Source organism: Hyla sarda, chromosome 1, assembly GCF_029499605.1.
Source record: "Hyla sarda isolate aHylSar1 chromosome 1, aHylSar1.hap1, whole genome shotgun sequence".
In the NCBI taxonomy this organism is placed as follows: domain Eukaryota; kingdom Metazoa; phylum Chordata; class Amphibia; order Anura; family Hylidae; genus Hyla; species Hyla sarda.
In genome coordinates, this window is record NC_079189.1 from 180,235,970 (window position 1) to 180,260,056 (window position 24,087).

The 24,087-nt window shown below is 44.0% G+C and overlaps 1 protein-coding gene across 1 annotated transcript; it reads right to left on the minus strand.

Annotated features, from left to right (window-relative positions):
* Nucleotides 1-5,639: 5,639 nt before the first annotated feature.
* GAR1 (GAR1 ribonucleoprotein) lies at nucleotides 5,640-23,032 on the minus strand. Its single transcript, XM_056564686.1, has 7 exons — nucleotides 22,928-23,032; nucleotides 12,639-12,853; nucleotides 10,701-10,855; nucleotides 8,373-8,432; nucleotides 7,869-8,034; nucleotides 7,638-7,724; nucleotides 5,640-6,488 (listed from the first exon to the last, which is right to left on the minus strand). The coding sequence occupies exons 2-7, from the start codon at nucleotides 12,850-12,852 to the stop codon at nucleotides 6,478-6,480; spliced, it is 693 nt and encodes a 230-aa protein (XP_056420661.1). The 5' UTR covers nucleotide 12,853; nucleotides 22,928-23,032; the 3' UTR covers nucleotides 5,640-6,477.
* Between the last annotated feature and the right edge of the window lie 1,055 nt (nucleotides 23,033-24,087).

The following is a 24,087-nucleotide window of genomic DNA, read 5'->3' on the forward strand; positions in this document are numbered from 1 at the left end:
AAAACCTTTGGAGGGAGTTGAAAGTCCGTGTTGCCCAGCAACATCCCCAAAACATTACTGCTCTAGGAGAGATCTGAATGGAGGAATGGGCCAAAATACCAGCAACAGTGTGTGAAAACCTTGTGAAGACTTACAGAAAGCGTTTGACCTTCATTGCCAACAAAGGGTATACAACAAAGTATTGAGATGAACTTTTGTTATTGACCAAATACTTATTTTCCACCATAATTTGCAAATAAACTCTTTAAAAATCATAAAATGTGATTTTATGGAGTTTTTTTTCTCTCATGTCTCTCATAGTTGAGGTATACCTATGATGAAAATTACAGGTCCCTCATCTTTTTAAGTGGGAGAACTTGCACAATTGGTGGGTGACTAAATACTTTTTTGCCCCACTGTTCATATATTAGCTGTTGCTAACAGCTCAGCCTACCCCTCCCTGTAGAATCACCTCTGAAAAGGCCACAAAACGCCCAAATGCCTTTCCCATTCATGTGAATGGGACAGCTTTAGTCTATTGTTGTCTACATCCAAAGTATCTCTCTTAATGCTGTTAAAAGTGTGCTTTAGTTAGTATTGTGTTAGTATTGTGTTTGTATTTTATACAGTTTGTCACCCAAAGCCAGAAGTGGATCCAGCAGGAAGGAGAAATCTTTCCATTATATTTTTCTTTCCATCTAAATGCACTTCTGAATTGGGCTAAAAAATAAACTAAATTTGCTCAAAAGAAGGGTCCTAGTAAAAGGTTCTAGTGGCAATTCTGAGTAGTACTTTAACAAAACATTGTCACTTAATAGTTATTGGTAGGTATTGGGCAGATTTACAAAATCTTTGGTCTCATTATTAATTATGTATCGTATTTTTCGCCGTATAAGACGCACTTTTTCTTCCCCAAAACTGGGGGGGAAAGTAGGTGCGTCTTATACGGCAAATACCTGTCCTATCGCGGCGATCCCTGCAGCCATCAACGGCTGGGACCCACGGCTAATACAGGACATCACTGATCGCGGTGATACCCTGTATTAACCCTTCAGACGCGGCGGTCAGCTTTGATCGAAGCGAAAATAACATTAACCCCGCTGTTCGGGACCGCCGCGGTGAAATCGCGGCGTCCCAAACAGCTTCCAGGACACTGGGAGGGACCTTACCTGCCTCCTCGGTGTCTGCTCCGTGCCGGGATCCCCTGCATGGACGGCGCTCTCCGTCGTCATCACGTAGTTGCGCATGCCGTCCCGTCATCAAATAGGAGCGGCGTGCATAGTGACGTGATGGCGGCGACGGAGAGCGAGGATACCCGGCAGCATAGACGTTCCCTAGCGACGGGACACCCCGGGGACGCGGCGACAGCGATGGAGGGCCACATCCAGGGCAGCGGTGATGAGCGGTGATGGGTCCGGAGCGGCGGGGACACGTAAGTACTACCTCCTATACCAGTGGTCTTCAACCTGCGGATCTCCAGATGTTGCAAAACTAAAAACTACAACTCCCAGCATGCCCGGACAGCCATTCTGGGAGTTGTAGTCTTGCAACATCTGGAGGTCCGCAGGTTGAAGATCACTGTCCTATACTTTATATTGTATTTGGTTCAGAATCTATTTTCTCGATTTTTATCCTATAAAATTAGGTGCGTCTTATATGACGAAAAATACGGTAAGTGTGTTTTATGGATGCATAATGGGGGAGATTAATCAAAGCCTTTGCAAAGGATAAGTTGCCCAGAGCAACCAGATTGCTTCATTCATGTTACAGAGGCCTTGTTAAAAAGGAAAGCAGCAATCTCTGGAGAGGTTTTGATAAATCTTCCCTCATCTCCAGATTTATGGCCACACTGTGTCTCCTTGTATTTTACACAAACACACATGCCCAGATTTATGAAACTGTGTGAGAGAGCAACCACAGCAACCAATCACAGCTCAGTTAACAAGCTCTGGTAAAGTGAAAGCTGAGCTGTGATTGGTTGCTGTGGGAAAAATCGCTCCATTTTTTCTCTCACACAGTTTGATAAATCTGGACCATTGATTCTGTTACAATCCATGAAAAAATGTGGCATGGTCCATCAAGTGTCAGTTTGCAGAGATGTTCTTTATTAGAGACATTGGGGGATATTTATCAAAGTTGTCTATGTCCCGCATCAATATAGACCAAACTACAGAGGGTTAGTCTGGTCTATTGTGCACCTAATTTATCAAATGGTGCACAGCTCTTGATAAATTCTGTGGACAGACTGCATGATCTATGCTTTAGTCTATATTTAAACCTGCTCCAGCATGGTCTGACATTTCGTCGTACTTTCAGCCTATGCGACTTGTCGCTGAAAAGTCGCTTTTGATAAATTCAACACCAATGCATTTTTCAATGCATTTCAGTCTAAAATAGACTAGAATGCATCATGTTCTAAAAATCCTCTAGAGCAAAAGTCGCAGAAAAGTCGCACATATTTAGACTGCGACTTTCTGTGCGACAAATTTAGACAAGAAAAACCAGTCTAAATCCTTTGATAAATCTCCCCCATTGCTTCTTGGAAACAGATGTACCAGTGTGCATCAAAGAATTCGGCACCAATATTTGTATGCAATGGCCCTCATTTACTAAGAGTGTTGTGTAGGTTTCTTTGTGGGTTTTAATTCCCTAAAATTTAATGTTCCACGGTATTTACTAAGCTTTCCCTACACTTTGCTTTTTTACACCTGCTCTGATCTGTCAGGTTTTCCTCAGCTCAAATCCACCACATTTTATGTGGAAACCTTAGTAAATATGTTAGGTTTTTGTGAAAATGTCGGGAACACGCCCCTTTTCGGAGACCACACCCCTTTTTGGTTTTTCTAAGCAAAATCGAGAGTTAGTCGGGGTTTTTTTCAATTCTGGCGCAAATTCTGGTGCAGACAGAATTTCTGGCACAATGCGACAGAATCTGGCGCACAACCCGACAGAACATGTCGGGTTTGCAATAGTGAATGAGGGCCAATATGTAAAGTCAGCCCACTATCTTTGGCGTTTGACTGCATGCATCTGCATGGACACGATGTGTGGACTTTTCAGAAGAAAAAAGGAGTTGATCCAGCACTTAAATTAAAACTTCAGCTTTATTTATAAATCACAATAAGACAATCGTTCACACCAGATAATCTGGATGCGTTTCAAGCGGGTCCCTGCATTCCAAACTCCCTTAAGTAGGAAACAGAAGGGGAGCGGTGAATTGCGTCATCTAATCCTGAGGGCATACATGTGTCCAACATAAACATCCAATAGGTTTCTCTATTTAACAGTGTTTTCTGAAGACCACAACACCTCATGCCTAATATCACTTTTTGTATAGCGTAGGCTACAAGAAATTTTTCGAGCATCCATGTTTATCCACAAAATGTGCAGAAGCACCTGATTTGGAATGTGTGGCATTGGTGTTGATAGCATAGAGATGCTCCATGATGCAAGTTTTGAATTTCCAACTCGTACACCATTTATATTTCAAAAGACTAAAAGAGGGGCCTATTTAACACACATATGCCCTCAGGATTAAATATTAAACAAGAGTTATTTCATTATGAGTAAACATACTTTGTGCCTAACATATGCTTACTAAACTATATTAACCCCTTAACAAACACAAGCGTACTTACGCTTGTGGCCGGCTCCAGTTATGTGAAGCGTGCTCAGGAGCTGAGCACGCTTCATACCCGGCAGGTCCCAGTTGCTATCAGCAGCCAGGACCCACGGCTGATGTCCGGTATCAACCCTTTAGACACCGCAATCAAAGTTGACCGCAGCATCTAAAACGGGACAAAAGCGTTGCCGGTTAGCTCAGATGCTGCTCGGGACCACCGCGGTGAAATCGCGGCATCCCGAACAGCTGGGAGGACAGCGGGAGGCTTCTCACCTTGTCTCCCGCTGTATGATCATCGCTCTCCTGCTCCATGCCTGAGATCCAGGCTGGAGCAGCAGAACACCAATAACTCTGCAATGCTATGGCATAGCATTGAACAGTGTCTGCAATCAAGGTATTGCATGTTATAGTCCCCTATGGGGGCTATAACATTGCATAAAAAAAAAATAAAAAAATAAAAAAAGGTAAATAAAATAGTTAATAAATGTGATCTAACCTCTTCCCTAATAAAAGTTTGAATCACCCCCCTCTTCCCATAAAAAAACGTAAATAAAAATAAAACATATGTAGTATCGCCGCGTGCGTTAATGTCCGAACTATAAAAATCTAATGTTAATTAAACCGCATGGTCAATGGCGTATAGGTAAAAAAAAATTTCAAATCCAAAATTGCATATTTTTGGTCACTTTGTATACCCTAAACATTTTTATAAAAAGCGATCAAAAAGTCCCATCAAAACAAAAATGGTACCGATAAAAATTTCAGATCATGGCACAAAAAATCAGCCCTAATATATCACCGTATATGGAAAAATAAAAAAGAAGTTATAGGGGTCAGAAGATGACTATTTTACACATACTAATTTTGGTGCATGTAGTTTTTTTAAAGTAGTAAAATAAAAAAATCCTATATAAATTAGGTATCCTTGTAACCGTATGGACCTAAAGAATAAAAACATGGTGTCATTTTTTACAGAAAATGTACTGCATAGACTCAGAAGCCCCCAAAAATTACAACATGGCGTTTCTTTTTCAATTTTGCCCAACAAATATTTTTTTTCTGGTTTCGCTGTAAATTTTGTGGTGAAATGATTGATGTTATTAAAAAGTACAATTGGTGGCGCAAATAATAAGCCCTCATATGGGTCTGTAGGTGTAAAATTGAAAGCATTATGATTTTTAGAAGGTGATAAGGAAAAAACAAAAATGCAAAAACGGAAAAACCCTGCGTCCTTAAGGGGTTAATGCTGTTATGCAATGTTGATCAACATCTCTATTCACCGCCCCTATTTTTGAAATTAAAGCAGTACAATTTACATATATGCCATATTCGTATTGTGCTACAGGCTTATGTACAGGGCTCTATAGGTGCAGCAAATATATAGTTAAAGTTTTGATATACGTTTGTTTGATACGTGCTCTGCTATAGTCTGTCCCTGTTCGCACTGTGCATTGTCTTAGTGATCTTCATGTTGTTAATTGTATTTTATCTCTCATATGTTTGAAATGACCGAATTCACCACTCCCCTTCCTCTTTCTACTTAAAAGGGGTACTCCGGCCCTAGCATGTTATCCTCTATCCAAAGGATAGGGGATAAGATGTCAGATCGCCAGGGTCCTGCTGCTGTGGACCCCCGGGATCTCCGCTGCGGCACCCTGCTATCATTACTGCACAGAGCAAACTTGCTCTGTGCAGTAATGACGGGCAATACAGGGGCCGAAGCATAGTTACGTCACGGCTCCGCCCTCGTGACATAATGGCCCGCCCCCTCAATACAAGTCTATGGGAGGGGGCGTGGCGGCCATCACACCCCTCCCACAGACTTGCATTAAGGGGTGGGCCATGAAGTCACGATGCTCCGGCCCCTGTATCGCCAGTCATTGTATGCAGAGCGAACTCGCTCTGTGCAGTAATGATAGCGGGGGTGCCACAGCTGAGATTCCCGGGGGTCCCCAGCAGCAGGACCCCGGCGATCTGACATCTTATCCCCTATCCTTTGGATAGGGGATAAGATGTCTAGGGGCGGAGTACCCCTTTAAGGGAGTTTGAAATGGACCTTTGTATCTGTGATAAAGAGCAGGGACCCGCTCAAAACACATCCAGATTATCTGTCAATGGTTTTACTGTAATTTATAAATGATGCTGGAAGTTTGAAGTGCTGGATCAACCTCCTTTTCTTCTGACCAATATTTGTACGTCAAAACTAGAAGTGGTACATCAGCAGTGAGAAAGATCCGTGCATCATCTGTTTATAGAGGAACTCCTAATTTTTGTCTTTCACGTACTGATGAATATACTGGCCAAAAAGTGTTAACGAGGCCTAAGGAGGCCTACTTGATGCAGTTTCTGCATTCATTTTAAGTGTTAATGAGTAAACAAAAATCAGTCATAATTTTACAAGATCACCGTAGATTAAGTGTGACTTAATCAATACAAAACCAAAGTAAAAACAGTAAATGTATATAAAGGAGACATGCGTGACATGGTAGAAAATATATTGGCGTAGCACATTCAAGTAATACAGATTCTTATTTACAACAGTTCTGGAGCAAAAATGTTAATTGTTTTAATAATTGAAGACATTTCTTACCACAATTCTTTTAAAATATCAAACCTCACTAAAAAAAGGCTAAGAAAAATGACAATATGCCAAATAAGGCAGTTTTATTTCTGAAGATTATTGTGAATGGCGGACACCCAGTGTCCCTTGCATGTTCTGCAGCAGTAAATACTGCCAAGAGTCACTCTTTTCTCTCTTGTGGTCAATGTATTAGTCCCATTTCAAAAGCAGAATGAAGGTCTGTCTTCTAACCATAGATCGCCAAGTGGAGAGCAATTTCTGAAAGACCCCACCATTGCTGGTTTCACATGGCTCATCACCGGCCTCCTTCATATGGAAAAAAAAATAGTTAGCAGTTGACAAACAAAAAGAAAACTTACATTGTACTGGCACAGGAGCTGGCAAGCATAGGATAGGACAGGGATATGTTGCAAACATATGTAGTTGTTGTATAAGATATGCTTTGTGAAAAACGGTCATCCTGTTCACCCACACAATACACTGGGGTCACTGACTCCTTTATGTACCTGCACTCTGGAGATCTGTCCCTCCAAAGATTGTCTTCCATGTTCTGTGAATTGTGCACTGAAGGCGGTCCTGCCGTCTCAATTTGAATAATAATTGTCACATGTCACATAAGTGCTCAGTAAGCGCAGCACTCGCATGACACACGACAATGAATATTGATATTGAGCCGGCAGGCGGCCTTCAGTGCGCAATTCACAGAACATGGAAGACAATCTTTGGAGAAACAGATCTCCGCAGTGCAGGTACGTATAGGAGTCAGTGACCCCTCATCGGTCTCCAGTGTATTGGGTTTAGTGTAGGTAAACAGGATGACCACTTTCACATCTAAGTTTTTACAGTTCAATTTCTGAAGCACTGTTGCATATTGTCTTGATATTAAACATCCACTATGCTTTTGCATTGACAGCTTCTATCCTGAGCTATGTGCCTTCGTGTTTACCAACTATGAACTATCACTGTCTAGTGCATTTAACATAGGCAACAACAAGAGCCTGGCTTACATGTTAAAAACAGTGTTTTCCAAACAGGGTGCCTTCAGCTGTTGCAAAACTACAACTCCCGGCATGCCTGAAAAAGGCTGTCTGGGCATGCTGGGAGTTGTACTTTTGCATTAGCTAGAGGCACCCTGGTTGGGAAACACTGGTTTAAAGCGTTGCTGTCACTTACATGTCAAAAGTTTTGATTGGTCAAGGTCTGGGTATTTAAACCTCCACTGATTGTAAGAACGAGAGATGGAAAAAGCATGTGGTTGAGCAATTCTTTTCACATCTATCCGCTGTCTCCAACTCCTTGCTGGAGAGAGCTCCATAGGCGTATTATTGAAACAGACTCCTGCAACAAGTCGCATACAGCAGTGAGATACAGAGTGAAGCGCTCAGTAGAATGCTTCTCGCGGCTCCATCTAGCAATCAGAAACTTTTTTTAGTCCAAAAGATGACCCGTACTAACCTCTGAAGCCACGGCCTCCACCTCCTCCTCCTCTACCTCCCCTGAAACCACCACCGCCGCCTCCACCACGTCCTCCTCGGAAACCGCCTAAGTTTGAAAAAAATAAAAAAAAACATAACAAGCTTGCATAAAGATAAGGAAAAAAGCATAGACTATGTGCCAAAAAAGTAACCACTGTATTGGTTAATTAAACACAATTCTACAGTATCTGGAAAAAAGAAGAATACATACCTCCACCCCCTCTGTTAAAGCCCCCTCTGTTAAATCCACCTCTGCCAAAACCTCCTCGTCCCCCTCCTCTTCCTCCACCACGACCACCTCTTGGAGGGCCTTTCTCACCAGGTGGTCGAGGAAGGAACCTTTGTAGAGGCAACAACTTTGCTGGGTCAATATAGAACTTAAAGGGAAAAAAAAAAAAAAATAGTACAATGATTAAAGGGAATATTTTACATTTTTTTGGCATTTAAAAGTTCAACTTTCCAATTAACTTTAGCTCAGATTTATGAGAGCTGCCTAACAGAAAACACAGCGCAGCTTTCAATTTTCAGAAATGAGAAACGTGCTATGATTTTACCTACGTTGTAAAAAGTTGCACCATATCATTTATTATAAATAAGGAAACATGTATCAGCCTATTGTAAGGCTCAGTAGCCAAAGTAAAATTGCAATATTTGAGTATTTTTCAATGTAGATAAACTAAATAAAGTTGGCAATCGAACTATAAATTAAACTTACCTTCTGTAACTTCTTAAAAGAGGAAGCTTTCATGTTGTCAGAAAGTTTAATAGAAAAATACTTGTTAAATCATTAAGGAAGTTATAAATAAGAATTACATTATTTTCTCAGACTTTAAAAAGAAGTTACACCATAAACCTGCAAACTGACAGCTTGTTTTTGGTCTGAAAAAAAGTACAATTTTTTTTCCCCCCTCACCCATAGAAGCCTATGGGAGGAAAAAATCCATATCAAAATCTAGATGGGGTTTTTCACTTCTTTAAATTACTGTGTGAACAAGTCTTTGCCACCATGAGGTTTTCTAAGCACTATAATCGGCAAAGTCACAAGGTTTAATCCATTACTGACTACATCATTTTTTATTTTATTTTTATAACTATGGCCACTGTGTGGGGTACAAATAAAAATGCGATCCTCTTCCTGAGCTGCAGCATGACATGTCGTCGCCAGGAAGCACCTGGTCCAATGTGTCATAGTGCAGCCCAGCTGGACAGTGATATCCCACCTCGGCCAGCTATTCCTTGAGTGGCAGTATGACACATTGGGCCTGGGTGCTTCCTGGGGACGACACGTAATGCTGCAGCTCAGGAAGGTGATCGCATCAACAAAATGGCCATAGTTACAAAAAAAAACTCCCACCATAGTTCTCCATGAAGGTGAATAGCTGTTTAACTTGCAAAACCACATGGCTATTAATGATTAAGAAAACCATGCTGAACCATTCGATTAAACAAGTATGCATGGATTTAGAAGCTGTAGAAATAGGTCTATGACTAACACAGGGTGAACTCTGCATTAAAATGGACATGTAACAAATGTCAGTTATGAAGAGGATTTCATACCATCTCCAGAGAGGAAAACCCACCCAATTTTTTCAGACCCAGGTGACTCTTCTGGTAAAAATTCTAATGTAATTTATAAGGTGATGTGAGGATCTCCACTTATACTCCAAGTATTGGTTCAGTTACTCTGCCAGACAACAGATAGAAATCAGACAGCGACTTGGCTAGTCTGCAAAAGTATCTTATCAGGCAAATCAACGCCTTCGCCTCAATATACAGCAAACCTTCAGAATTTTTGAATTTACAACTGAGCTATTTTCATAGATATTTGCATTTATACACTGGTAATAGAGCAGGCATGTATAATTTATAAGAAGCAGTCTGAGAAGCTTCTTTGCATAATAAAAAGCAATATCTTTCTTTGTGTATCAATCATTTACTATTTTTAAAAGGGGTACTCCGGTGGGAAAACATTTTTTTCAAATCAACTGGTGCCAAAAAGTTAAACAGATTTGTAAATTACTTCTATTAAAAAATCTTAAACCTTCCAGTACTTATCAGCTGTTGTAGCTACTGAGGAAGTTGTGTAGTTCTTTCCAGTCTGACCACAGTGCTCTCTGTCCATCTCAGGAACTGTCCAGAGCTGGAGCAAGTCCCCATAGCAAACCTTTCCTGCCCTGGAAAGTTCCTGGCATGGACAGAGGTGTCAGTAGAGAGCACTGTGGTTAAACAGAAAAGAACTATACAACATCCTTTGTAGCATACAGCAGCTGATAAGTACTGGAAGGATTAAGAATTTTATATAGAAGTAGTTTACAAATCTTCTGGCAGAAGTTCTTGATTTATTTCACCTTCCATAATATATTAGATCACATCAAACAGCACTAATCACTTAAGGGCACAGGGCATACAGGTATGCCCTTGTCCCCTGGTAATTAAGGCACCAAGAAGTACCACTCTGCTCTGACTGCTAATGGAGCAGTGCGGTGACGCAGGCCATAAATCACGTCAAGGGGACGTCACTAGGGTTGGAACAACAAGACTAGCTAGCTCCCTACCCATGCTACTTACGGGGCAGAGGGGGTAACTTACACAAATCATATCCACACCATCCCTGGAGGGGGGGAAACCTCTCCCAGGAATGGTGAGGATAAAGATTTTACCATATAACACATTAGCAAGCGTTACATATTGTAAAATCTAACACTTAGTTCCCTTTAAAGGAGAACTATGGCAAAAATTAACTTACCCCTATCCAAAGGATAGAAAAAAAGAAACGGGACCCAGCGCTCAGTGAGGAGAGCATGCTGCAGATGGCATGGGCTTCATTTATTTCTATGGGAGTACAGCAATCTGACATCATCGGCACTCCAGCAATCAGCTACTTACTTAAGTTAACTTTAGCTGGAGTACTCCTTTACGTCCAAAAGTCCTTAAGGGGTTAATGAAGTAATTTCCAAACAAACAGTGTGTCTCTAGCTATTACAAAACTATAACTGATTTAATGTTACTCAAAACATATAGAAAACAGTTGTAAAAAGGATACAAAATCTCTCAGCTGTCCAAATATTTCATCCACTTTTCCAATCTGTTCTTTATTTTCTAAGTAGATGGGAGCGTTGAAATAAGGCACTTTATTCTCTTCTGTGATACACTTACACACCACGTCATCTTCACAAGGATGCATGAATTCACCAACCTCTGCAACAGTAGCACAATTCATCTTAATAATGTATGCAATTTAGTATTTTTATAATGAGTATGAGTAAGGGCCGCAACACCTGAAACACGCGACCACTGTCCACACCATCTGTGTCTATATTCATGATTCCTGCACTTGATCCACTTTTCTTCTATATGCAAATTATTAGTATTCTGAAGTTATACATAAAACTTCAGGAGCCGGGAGACCAATATGTCTGGACAATTACTGCTCAAAGGAAACAATTAACTAGTTTGTGTAGATTTACATGGTGGTAATATGGCTGCAACGGAGATGCTGTCCCGAAACAAACGTAGATCTTTGGATTCCATTGAGAGCTAAAAATTATGAAGGAGATTTATCAAGCTCTGTAGTAGATTTTTTTTTGCGTAAAAAAGTTGCAAGTACTTACGCACGTGCTACTTTTCTATACACGCTGCGACTTTTTGATTTCTGCTTATTCCAAAGCCCATTTCTGAAATCTGCTCACATAGTATTTTTTATTTATTTATTTATTTATTTTTTTACTTTGCAGTGGTCATGTATTTATCAAATGCGATAGTTGCTATTTATGAAGGTCGCATCTCCATTTAAAAGTCGCATATGTTTTCCAGGTCCAACCTGGCTTACAGAAAGTGCATACGTCCGCAGAAAAGGACATTAATACCCACTTTAACAACTGTTCTTGTTCTGCATCATGAAACAAAGCTACTACATTAATGTTAATGTTAATTATAGAAAAAAATATTATATAACTAATAATTCTTAATTTTAAGGTTGAAAATACACACTGCACACCTTGTTAATTTTACAGACAATGTAAATAACCCATATGTAGCACTAAAATTGTTAATAAAAAAAAAAAAATAAGAAACATCCATAGTAATACAGCTTCATGCACATTTTGGGGTGGGTAACGTACCGAGCCTTTTTTTTATTTATTTGTGGCTTCACTATTCATTTATGTGCCTATTTGTGCTGCGCTGTCTTCCTTCCGGACGTAAACTCCGGCTCAAGACTCCTCCCACCAACATCAAAAAATGCGGGCTCAAAATTTAACAAAAAAGCCTGCAGAGTACGGATATTCATGGTGCGGCATAGTATGTTTTTAATATTTTGTAATTTCTGAGGAGGGTGGATGGGTTGTTGCGGGATAGTGAATGCAGCTATTTAGTGCCAGTCAGGGTGTCACCCGATGCGGTACGCCCCCCCTCCCTGTCACTCTCTAGCAACACTACTGGTTATAAAGGGTAGATAAAGAACTTCGGCTATTAACATAAGGGAAAACTTTTCTGCTTTAAAAAATGCTTTTGTAAGTGGGTTTCCTGGGTTTTGCTTCCGTGTGATTTATTTATCAAGGTTGTGCGACTATTTGATAAATAGGTCATATGCAAGCAAAAGTTAAAAAAAAAATTATATAAAAGCCATACGTTTGAAAAGAATGATAAATCTCCTTCTATGACTATTCACTTCTGCTAAGCTATCCTTGTAAAGCTAAGCATGCAGTGTATGGATTCATAATTCATTCTTATAGACCTTCTTTACCAGAAATTAAGGTGCATAACATTCAGCTTTGTGTTTCTGCCCATTTCTTTTATCATTTAGTGGAAGGGGACAACCACTGATTGAAACTTTGTGGCCAATAACAGGTATTGTAACATAAAGCCATTGTATTACTTGCATTAAAAAAATATATATATATATATATATATATATATATATATATATATACACACACACACACACACACACAAATTTGATTATTTTTGTAGTCCAACATACCAACAACATACTCTGGGGGTCCCTGGTCATAGCCTCCTCTGTTAAAGCCTCCACCTCTTCCACCAAATCCACCTCCTCTTCCTCCATATCCACCTCCTCTTCCACCAAATCCACCACCTCTTCCTCCTCCGCCACCTCTTCCACCCCAACCGCCTCCACCTCCTCTGCCGCCACCTCCTCCACGATTAAAGCCTCCTCTTCCTCCAAAAGACATCCTAAACACAGTGAAGAGAAAGAAAAAAAAAAAACATTTCTAATAAAAAGTTGTTTACACACATAACGTAAAGTGCTCTCTGTCAGAAGGTGCTCACTAGGGCTGATTTATCATTAAAACAATCAAATCCCCAAAATATCCATTTGCAATTACATGTCCGCAAAATCCTGCGATTATTAGTTTGCAATCAAATTTTGATGGCGGTCTAGCCCCAGACCTGACTACTGTGTGTCTCCTGTTGGCCGCTACCTCCTACTCAACCAACCCCCGCACCAGCAAAATGGTAATGGGCTGTGGGGAAAACAATGAGGGAGAAAAAAAAAAAAACTGATGCTTACGTAGCCCTGGTCCCCTGTAGATTTGCCGGAGATCCCATTCTTCTCTGAGCAGTCCCAGTGTCTTCTCTGTGCTTCCTTCTCCTAAGGCAAGCAGTAGGCTGCAGGACCTTTCCACTCAACAAATCACTGGCTGCAGGGGTGTCCTGTCTGAGCCTGTGACTGGTTGAGAGGGAAGGTCCTGCAACTTGCTACTTGTCTCTGAAGAAGGAAGCACAGAAGACACTGGGACCACTCAGAGGAGAATGGGATCTGCAGAAGACAAACAGGCAGACTGGGGCTAGGTAAACATCAGCTTTTTTTGAATGTTTTCCCTTCTCCCTGGCACCATATTAAGGGGGATGGAACATAAAATGGGAGGGATTAGACATGAAATGGGAGAATTGAACATCAAATAGGGCGGTTTTCCCCATTTGTTTATCCCAATTGCAATATTCATTGCCATCCATAACCGCAATGTGCTATTTTCCCCAAATCGTGCAGCCCTAGTGCTCACACTCTTATTTAGCTTCATATAAATGTCTTGTATACCGTTCTCTAATATATGTCTGTTATTTGAATTGTTTGTTACAAGCAGGAGGAATCTGTAGCTGCCAGAAAAGCAAATGGCCTCAAATGCTCCATTCCCATAACAGGCTACAGACCATCAGAAAAGTCATTGGAAGAATGATTTGTATCAGGAGCAATTCTGCCATTATGAAAAGCATATAATGTAACGCTCTTATTTTTGCCTTAGATTGTGTATGTCTAAACAAAACTAAAAATTATACATCAAGAAACTCTGAACCTAGTCACTGCAAAATATAAAACTGCCAATACAGAACAGTTGGTATTAGAAAGACAACCCCTTTGAAGGGGCCAAATTCCAGCTGCTCACGACTTTCACAGAGGTGATCCACCATAGCCAGTGATGGGTTGAGCAGGCATTTCATTGTGTTGATGTGGAGACCGGTAAATATGGGCAGGAACTGTACTCTTATTTTCTTAAAGGGGTACTCCACTGGCCAGTGTTTGGAAGTAAATGTTCCGAACGCTGTTTTTGCCAGGCCCCCCTATAGACTTGCATTGAGGGGGTCTGGCTGTGACATCATGAGGGGGTGTGGACGAACACCCGCAGCGCAAAAACAGCGTTTGGAACATTTACTTCCAAACGTTGGCCAGTGGAGTACCACTTTAAAGAGAATATGACAGCTAGTTCACCCGTACAAAGCACACAGCGAACAGAGCAGTCACCTTCGACCTCCATTAGAAGTATACCACATGTTAGTGCGGGTGAACTAGCTGTCACATTCTCTTTAAAGGGTTACTGCGCTCCCCAGCGTCTGGAACATTGAGTTCCGAACGCTGTGTGCGAGCTTCCATGTTCACACCTGCCCCCTCGTGACATCACGGCCTGCCCCATCACTGAAAGTCTATGGGAAGTAAGGGGGCAGACTTGCAGTGAGGGAGGCGGGACCTGACATCACATGATGAGTCGTGACGTCACAAGGGGGTGGGCGTGAACACGGAAGTCCTCACACAGTGTTCGCAACTCAATGTTCCAGATGCTGGGTAGCGGAGTAACCCTTTAAGCCCAGCGTAGCCACTTTAATCCTATGTTTTAATTCAGGGAGTCATATGGGTGTGAACTTTTAGTATAGGACTGAATATAAATCATGGCGGGATTATTACAGTCGGGGGATTTGGATGTGTATTAGACATACACACCCCTCAATGTACAACAATCAAACCATCTGATTGTATAAACCCGATCATCACCTAATAGTCACTCATTATTAAAATTAAATTCACACCTATCTGACTAATTCTTTGAATTGTCAGACAAAATATAAACCCAAATATCTCGAGTATGGGGGAGTAAAGGGGTACTCTGGTGGAAAACATTTTTTTTAAATGAACTGGTGCCAGAAAGTTAAACAGATTTGTAAATGACTTCTATTATAAAAATCTTAATCCTTCCAGTACTTATTAGCGGCTGTATACTACAGAGGAAATTATTTTCTTTTTTTTATTTATTTTCTGTCTGTCCACAGTGCTCTCAGCTGACACCTCTGTCCATGTCAGGAACTGTCCAAAGCAGGAGAAAATCCCCATAGCAAGCGTATGCAGCTCTGGACAGTTCCTGACACAGAGGTGTCACCAGAGAGCCCTGTGGACAGAGAAAAAATTAATCCAAAAAGAAAAGAATTTCCTCTGTAATATACAGCAGCTGATAAGTACTAGAAGGATTAAGACTTATAAATAGAAGTAATTTACAAATCTGTTTAACTTTCTGGCACCAGTTCATTTAAAAAAAATGTTTCCCACCGGAGTACCCCTTTAAGACACTAACAGCATTTCATCAGAGCACACTAAGCTATTAATAATCCAACCATATTTTTTGCAACATAACTCTTATTTTGACATCCACAGAGCCATGTGGCTGCTCTTGTTTTTCACAACCAATCCTACTTTTTAAGGAAACTTTCCTTTTACCATAAGATGTACCACACAACCAAAACATTATTTGTATAAGGAAACTGGGGGGGAAAAAAGGGAAATTTTTTAAACTTTTGGGGCCCAAGTTTTTAGACAGTGCACTTTACAGTACAAGTGACATGTTTTCTTTATTCTGTAGGTCACTACGATTATAACAATGCCTATATTTACAGAATTTTGGTAATTTAGCAATTTGACTAAAGTATGTTTAAAGGAAAATGGTTCTCAGTGTCACCGCACTAACCTGATGTTACAGGCAGGTAGTGCGCGTGACACTGATGAAGATACCGGTAGCACGGATCGCGGACATGTGAGTATGGTCGTCAGTGTCATCCGTACTATTTGCCTGTAACAGCAGGTTAGTGTGGTGACACTGATGACCGTTATCCTTTAAAATCGCGATATGCTGACTCCTAAAATTGTATTCCTCTACCGAAGGGGCTGTTTGAGGGCTTATTTTATTTGCACTGTGATCTCTCATTTTTATTGGTACTATTTTGGTTTAGTTTTTTGGGGACTTTTTGATCTTTTTGTAAATTTTTTTTCTAATATATGCTTTCACCAAAAAACAGCAGTTTTTCTTTCCCCATTTACGCCCTATGCAGCAATACCAAGGGGGGGATTTATCAAAACCTGTGCAGAGAAAGAGTGGTGCAGTTGCCCATAGCAACCAGATCGCTTCTTTCATTTTTTACAGTCCTCTTTAAAAATGAAAGAAGCGATCTGATTGGTTGCTATGGACATCTGCACTACTCTTCCTCTGCACAGGTTTTGATAAATCTCCCCCCAAATGTTTATTTTTTTAATCTGAAAAATGAAAACAGAAGGGTGATTAGATTTTTTATTTATTTTATATTTTTTTTAATCACCAGAGAACCCCCTTTGACTAAGAGTAGTATGGGTGTATTAAGTACTTATTGGTCGATAACTTGGTGAGGACAGTGCATATCTGGGAAGACTGTTTTTGGGAGAGATTCATGCTTAGTTGGAAACCAAGGTGTTCAGTAAATTAAATACTAAGTAAATGGAGATCAAAAAAGGTTATCCAGCATAAGAAAAACAGACCTGATCTCTTCCAGAAACTGTTCCACTCTTGTTCTCAGTTTGTGTGTGGTTTTTGTAAGAGAGCCGTTATGTTTTCTAGTCCTGGATAACCAGTTTAACCCCTTGCAGTAACAGCAAAATACTGTAAAACATGTAAATGACAGATGCAGCAGCGACCCACCTGTGTAGGCACTACCTTGCATCAAAACAGAGACTAGAATTTGCTGAGCAGTAAAGTGAGGTAGCAGATGGGTATAGTTTTTTTTAATGTCTGGTCACAGAAAAAATAAGCTTTTGAGACAAACCCTTTAAAACTTTTTATATGTTGTACATCTTGGGAAAACATGAAGCTTTCTAATATACTTCATAAGAAAATATCAAAGTCCAGTAAGTGAAGGTGAGCTAGCACTCTTCTGTGCGCTCTCTCTCTCTCTCTCTCCTGTCTGACAGGACTCCTCCGTGCTCTCTCTCTCTCTCTCCTGTCTGACAGGACTCCTCTGTGCTCTCTCTCTCCTGTCTGACAGGACTCCTCCGTGCTCTCTCTCTCTCTCCTGCCTGACAGGACTCCTCCGTGCTCTCTCTCTCTCTCTCCTGCCTGACAGGACTCCTCCGTGCTCTCTCTCTCTCTCTCCTGCCTGACAGGACTCCTCCGTGCTCTCTCTCTCTCTCTCCTGCCTGACAGGACTCCTCCGTGCTCTCTCTCTCTCTCCTGCCTGACAGGACTCCTCCGTGCTCTCTCTCTCTCTCTCCTGCCTGACAGGACTCCTCCGTGCTCTCTCTCTCTCTCTCCTGCCTGACAGGACTCCTCCGTGCTCTCTCTCTCTCTCTCCTGCCTGACAGGACTCCTCCGTGCTCTCTCTCTCTCTCTCCTGCCTGACAGGACTCCTCCGTGCTCTCTCTCTCTCTCTCCTGCCTGACAGGACTCCTCCGTGCTCTCTCTCTCTCTCTCCTGCCTGACAGGACTCCTCCGTGCTCTCTCTCTCTCTCTCCTGCCTGACAGGACTCCTCCGTGCTCTCTCTCTCTCTCTCCTGCCTGACAGGACTCCTCCGTTCTCTCTCTCTCTCTCCTGCCTGACAGGACTCCTCCGTGCTCTCTCTCTCTCTCTCCTGCCTGACAGGACTCCTCCGTGCTCTCTCTCTCTCTCTCCTGCCTGACAGGACTCCTCCGTGCTCTCTCTCTCTCTCTCCTGCCTGACAGGACTCCTCCGTGCTCTCTCTCTCTCTCTCCTGCCTGACAGGACTCCTCCGTGCTCTCTCTCTCTCTCTCCTGCCTGACAGGACTCCTCCGTGCTCTCTCTCTCTCTCTCCTGCCTGACAGGACTCCTCCGTGCTCTCTCTCTCTCTCTCCTGCCTGACAGGACTCCTCCGTGCTCTCTCTCTCTCTCCTGCCTGACAGGACTCCTCCGTGCTCTCTCTCTCTCTCCTGCCTGACAGGACTCCTCCGTGCTCTCTCTCTCTCTCCTGCCTGACAGGACTCCTCCGTGCTCTCTCTCTCTCCTGCCTGACAGGACTCCTCCGTGCTCTCTCTCTCTCCTGCCTGACAGGACTCCTCCGTGCTCTCTCTCTCTCCTGCCTGACAGGACTCCTCCGTGCTCTCTCTCTCTCTCCTGCCTGACAGGACTCCTCCGTGCTCTCTCTCTCTCTCCTGCCTGACAGGACTCCTCCGTGCTCTCTCTCTCTCCTGCCTGACAGGACTCCTCCGTGCTCTCTCTCTCTCCTGCCTGACAGGACTCCTCCGTGCTCTCTCTCTCTCCTGCCTGACAGGACTCCTCCGTGCTCTCTCTCTCTCCTGCCTGACAGGACTCCTCCGTGCTCTCTCTCTCTCCTGCCTGACAGGACTCCACCGTGCTCTCTCTCTCTCCTGCCTGACAGAACTCCTCCGTGCTCTCTCTCTCTCCTGCCTGACAGGACTCCTCCGTGCTCTCTCTCTCTCTCCTGCCTGACAGGACTCCTCCGTGCTCTCTCTCTCTCTCCTGCCTGACAGGACTCCTCCGTGCTCTCTCTCTCTCTCCTGCCTGACAGGACTCCTCCGTGCTCTCTCTCTCTCTCCTGCCTGACAGGACTCCTCCGTGCTCTCTCTCTCTCTCCTGCCTGACAGGACTCCTCCGTGCTCTCTCTCTCTCCTGCCTGACAGGACTCCTCCGTGCTCTCTCTCTCTCCTGCCTGACAGGACTCCTCCGTGCTCTCTCTCTCTCCTGCCTGACAGGACTCCTCCGTGCTCTCTCTCTCTCTCTCCTGCCTGACAGGACTCCTCCGTGCTCTCTCTCTCTCTCCTGCCTGACAGGACTCCTCCGTGCTCTCTCTCTCTCTCCTGCCTGACAGGACTCCTCCGTGCTCTCTCTCTCTCTCCTGCCTGACAGGACTCCTCCGTGCTCTCTCTCTCTCTCCTGCCTGACAGGACTCCTCCGTGCTCTCTCTCTCTCTCCTGCCTGACAGGACTCCTCCGTGCTCTCTCTCTCTCTCCTGCCTGACAGGACTCCTCCGTGCTCTCTCTCTCTCTCCTGCCTGACAGGACTCCTCCGTGCTCTCTCTCTCTCCTGCCTGACAGGACTCCTCCGTGCTCTCTCTCTCTCCTGCCTGACAGGACTCCTCCGTGCTCTCTCTCTCTCTCCTGCCTGACAGGACTCCTCCGTGCTCTCTCTCTCTCTCTCCTGCCTGACAGGACTCCTCCGTGCTCTCTCTCTCTCTCCTGCCTGACAGGACTCCTCCGTGCTCTCTCTCTCTCTCCTGCCTGACAGGACTCCTCCGTGCTCTCTCTCTCTCTCCTGCCTGACAGGACTCCTCCGTGCTCTCTCTCTCTCTCCTGCCTGACAGGACTCCTCCGTGCTCTCTCTCTCCTGCCTGACAGGACTCCTCCGTGCTCTCTCTCTCCTGCCTGACAGGACTCCTCCGTGCTCTCTCTCTCTCTCCTGCCTGACAGGACTCCTCCGTGCTCTCTCTCTCTCTCCTGCCTGACAGGACTCCTCCGTGCTCTCTCTCTCTCTCCTGCCTGACAGGACTCCTCCGTGCTCTCTCTCTCTCTCCTGCCTGACAGGACTCCTCCGTGCTCTCTCTCTCTCTCCTGCCTGACAGGACTCCTCCGTGCTCTCTCTCTCTCTCCTGCCTGACAGGACTCCTCCGTGCTCTCTCTCTCTCTCCTGCCTGACAGGACTCCTCCGTGCTCTCTCTCTCTCTCCTGCCTGACAGGACTCCTCCGTGCTCTCTCTCTCTCTCCTGCCTGACAGGACTCCTCCGTGCTCTCTCTCTCTCTCCTGCCTGACAGGACTCCTCCGTGCTCTCTCTCTCTCTCCTGCCTGACAGGACTCCTCCGTGCTCTCTCTCTCTCTCTCTCCTGCCTGACAGGACTCCTCCGTGCTCTCTCTCTCTCTCTCTCCTGCCTGACAGGACTCCTCCGTGCTCTCTCTCTCTCTCTCTCCTGCCTGACAGGACTCCTCCGTGCTCTCTCTCTCTCTCCTGCCTGACAGGACTCCTCCGTGCTCTCTCTCTCTCTCCTGCCTGACAGGACTCCTCCGTTCTCTCTCTCTCTCTCTCCTGCCTGACAGGACTCCTCCGTTCTCTCTCTCTCTCTCTCCTGCCTGACAGGACTCCTCCGTGCTCTCTCTCTCTCTCCTGCCTGACAGGACTCCTCCGTGCTCTCTCTCTCTTGCCTGACAGGACTCCTCCGTGCTCTCTCTCTCTTGCCTGACAGGACTCCTCCGTGCTCTCTCTCTCTTGCCTGACAGGACTCCTCCGTGCTCTCTCTCTCTTGCCTGACAGGACTCCTCCGTGCTCTCTCTCTCTCTCTCCTGCCTGACAGGACTCCTCCGTGCTCTCCCTCTCTCCTGCCTGACAGGACTCCTCCGTGCTCTCCCTCTCTCCTGCCTGACAGGACTCCTCCGTGCTCTCCCTCTCTCCTGCCTGACAGGACTCCTCCGTGCTCTCCCTCTCTCCTGTCTGACAGGACTCCTCCGTGCTCTCTCTCTCCTGTCTGACAGGACTCCTCCGTGCTCTCTCTCTCCTGTCTGACAGGACTCCTCCGTGCTCTCTCTCTCCTGTCTGACAGGACTCCTCCGTGCTCTCTCTCTCCTGTCTGACAGGACTCCTCCGTGCTCTCTCTCTCCTGTCTGACAGGACTCCTCCGTGCTCTCTCTCTCCTGTCTGACAGGACTCCTCCGTGCTCTCTCTCTCCTGTCTGACAGGACTCCTCCGTGCTCTCTCCTGTCTGACAGGACTCCTCCGTGCTCTCTCCTGTCTGACAGGACTCCTCCGTGCTCTCTCCTGTCTGATAGGAACTTTCTACTGTAATTTATTTAATGCTGATAAAGAATTGAGGTTACTTGTTTAAATGATCTTATATAAATGTAGGTAATGCAAAAAGCCTTACCTCATTCGTACAATTTAGCTTATACAGTTAGTTAGATGGGGTCCTTAGCATGACACCCACTTTCTCCTCTCTATAATATAGGGCAAAAAGCATGATCATGCCTGAAGGGCTCTTTTACACATATTTGAAGTGTGTCATGGGATTATATAGTACCCATGTGGGGTTTTAGGTAGCTATCCACACTGAGCAAATGGAACCTTATCTTGTATGAATGAGCAACACAGCAACAGTATTTCTGTGAAGCCACGAGTAAATAAAATACTGTATGTTAAAGTGTTCTCCTGTGTACGGAAAGCTCGCTAGAGGAGTGTAGCGCTGCCGCTGCACGCCCCTCCTCGGCACAGCTTTTTCACTAACCTCACAGCCACGGCTGCAGCCAGACTGACAGGTTCGGGTTCGAGAAGCGGAGCTGCTGCCCTGCAAAAACATCAGCCCTAGTAATGGGGAGAAATAAAGGGGTATTCCAGGCAAAACCTTTTATATATCTCAACTGGCTCCGGAAATTTTTAACAGATTTGTAAATTACTTCTATTAAAAAATCTTACTCCTTCCAATAGTTATTAGCTTCTGAAGTTTTCTGTCTAACTGCTCAATGATGATGTCACGTCCCGGGAGCTGTGCATGATGAGAGAATATCCCCATAGGAACTGCACAGCTCCCAGGACATGAGTCATCAGAGAGCAGTTAGACAAAAAAACAGCAACTCAACTTCAGAAGCTAATAACTATTGGAAGGATTAAGATTTTTTTAATAGAAATAATTTACATATCTGTTTAACTTTCCGGAGCCAGTTGATATATAAAAAAAAGTTTTGGCCTGGAATACCCCTTTAAGGGCCAGCAAGAGACTGAAGTGTGCACTAATGCACGTACAGGTAGGCAGAGCGGCAGGTACAGCAGTGCTGCTAGTGGTGGGAGAGGACTACAGGAACCAAGACGCATCAGGCATGTACTCAGAGCGCCACCCTGTGATGTGTTGCTTCTAGGTCCAGTGATGCACACACAGAGGAAGTGGACAGGTGACCTGTGCTGCAGGAAACCAGGAGCTGGAGCCAGCAGGTAACACTGATCATCTCCAATACAAGGGCATCCTGGGTACTCTTGTATAAGGCGAGATTGTATAAGATATGTTATTTCATATCTCTTTAGATTTCTGGATTTGTGTACACATTGTAAGTTGTATATGGAGAAAGTTGTGTTCAATAGATGAAAATGGTATTCTAACCATTGTTCCAGTGTTTCCTGTAGCCCCAGATTTCTCAAAACAACAACTTCCAGCATGCCTTTGACTACTTAGGCATGCAGGGAGTTGCAGTTTTTCCAACAGCTGGAGACTCCCTGCTTGGGAATATTGGTCTCTGTATAGTAGATTTTATTTAGTAACAGTATAGTGGTATTAATAATGGTAATGGTGTGGCAGTATAAGTAAGGTGGGAAGTGCAAAAAAAGGGGTGCCGCCAAGGGGATTTAAAATGAGGGTTTTACCTAGGATGGCAAAAAGAACCCGTACACCAGCCCTGGTCCTTATCTGTGAGCATTACATACATACAAAATAACAGGTAATTAGAAATGTGAAATAAACATTATCTCTATCCTACATTGCTTCTACATCCCCCAGGTATATAACAAAGTAAAGCTTCATACTGTTAGGACTCTGTATCATACAGCATCTATGTGCGGTAATAGGCCAGTCATGTATGTGAGCTGACCAGCCAGGCATAGATCATCCGGGCACAAGTGTGCGGTAAAGGCAGCCTGCATGTGTCCAGCTCTGCTGGCACAGCAAAAGGCACACGACGAAATACAGAGCGAGAATGCCAGGACCATGATAGCCTGGCATATAAAGTACCACATACCTGCCCGCCTGCTCCTGACGCTCAGCGCCTCTCTTCTACACTCCACGTGGGGCACGAGGCTGCTCACATCCGGCGCGTCCTCCTGACGTCACCAGCAGCTTCACGAAAACTTTATTGAAAAGCGAAGTGTTAATCACTATCAATTCTGAAGTCGCAGTCATCAGTTTTATATCACTTCTTCATTTTGTTATTTATTTAGTTGTGTTTTTATTTTTTCTATGAATATATTTTACTAGCAAAATGCCATGTAAAAAACCGCAAAAATACCTCCTCACCAGGGTGGAGTTAGTTGCGGCAGTTTTAGGGTCTATTCAGACGCAGCGATTGAGATGCAGTTTAATGAGCTTATGTGTGATATCTAGGGAACAGTGGAATTCGTGGTAAAAACTGCACTTCAGCATCTTCATGTCAATAGACTTTTAGGCTTGGATTACATTGTGACTTTTATTGTAGCAGCAAAGAAAAATGGCGACCTGATGGTGTTGAAGTTGTGTGTAACATTGGCATGTATGACTTCAATGTGAGCCTCAAATGACAGTGACTGGAGACGTGGATTATCTTTTAGACTAGGTTCACACCACATGTATGCTGTCCTTTACAGTATGTCACTTTACGGCCAGGAAAGGGATGCTTACTTATGCTGTGGTGTACAACCGCAGACGCCATACATTTCAGGGGCCAGAACACTTGTAACTGGGCCAATATGCACTGTTATAAGCTATTTTAATGGGACTCAATAGCGCAGCACACCATGTTGTTAAATTAGCGTATAGGAGGGGACATAGGCCCAAGTGAAGTCACTAGGTGAAATGAATGGTGCCCGCTGCTGTACGCCACAGTATATGTCAACAATAACAGCAAGTCATTGACTCCATGGGGCAGATATATCAAAACCTGTGTAGATTTAAAGTGGTGCAGTTGCCAATCACATTGCTTTAATTTTCCAGAGGCCATTTTAAAAATGAAAGAAGCAATCTGGTTGCTATGGGCAACTGGTCCAATTTTCCTACACAAGTTCGAAGTCAAAGTTTGAGCCAAATGCGCTATTTTCATCTCATCATTTCGTCATAAGACATCTTATCCCCTATCCACGCCCCTCCAATAGACTTGCATTGAGGGGGCGGAGAGTGATGTCACATGGAGGCGGAGCCGTGACATCA

Bases quoted from the DNA above. Each gene is read 5' to 3' on its own strand.
- GAR1 (XM_056564686.1), bottom strand. From the start codon at position 12,852: ATGTCTTTTGGAGGAAGAGGAGGCTTTAATCGTGGAGGAGGTGGCGGC. The intron at 8,433-10,700 runs GTATCCTTTTTA...TGATTTAACAAG, and splicing joins TTGGACAGCTGAGAGATTTT to TATTTTTCTATTAAACTTTC. The intron at 7,725-7,868 runs GTATGTATTCTT...TTTCAAACTTAG, and splicing joins CTTTAACAGAGGGGGTGGAG to GCGGTTTCCGAGGAGGACGT.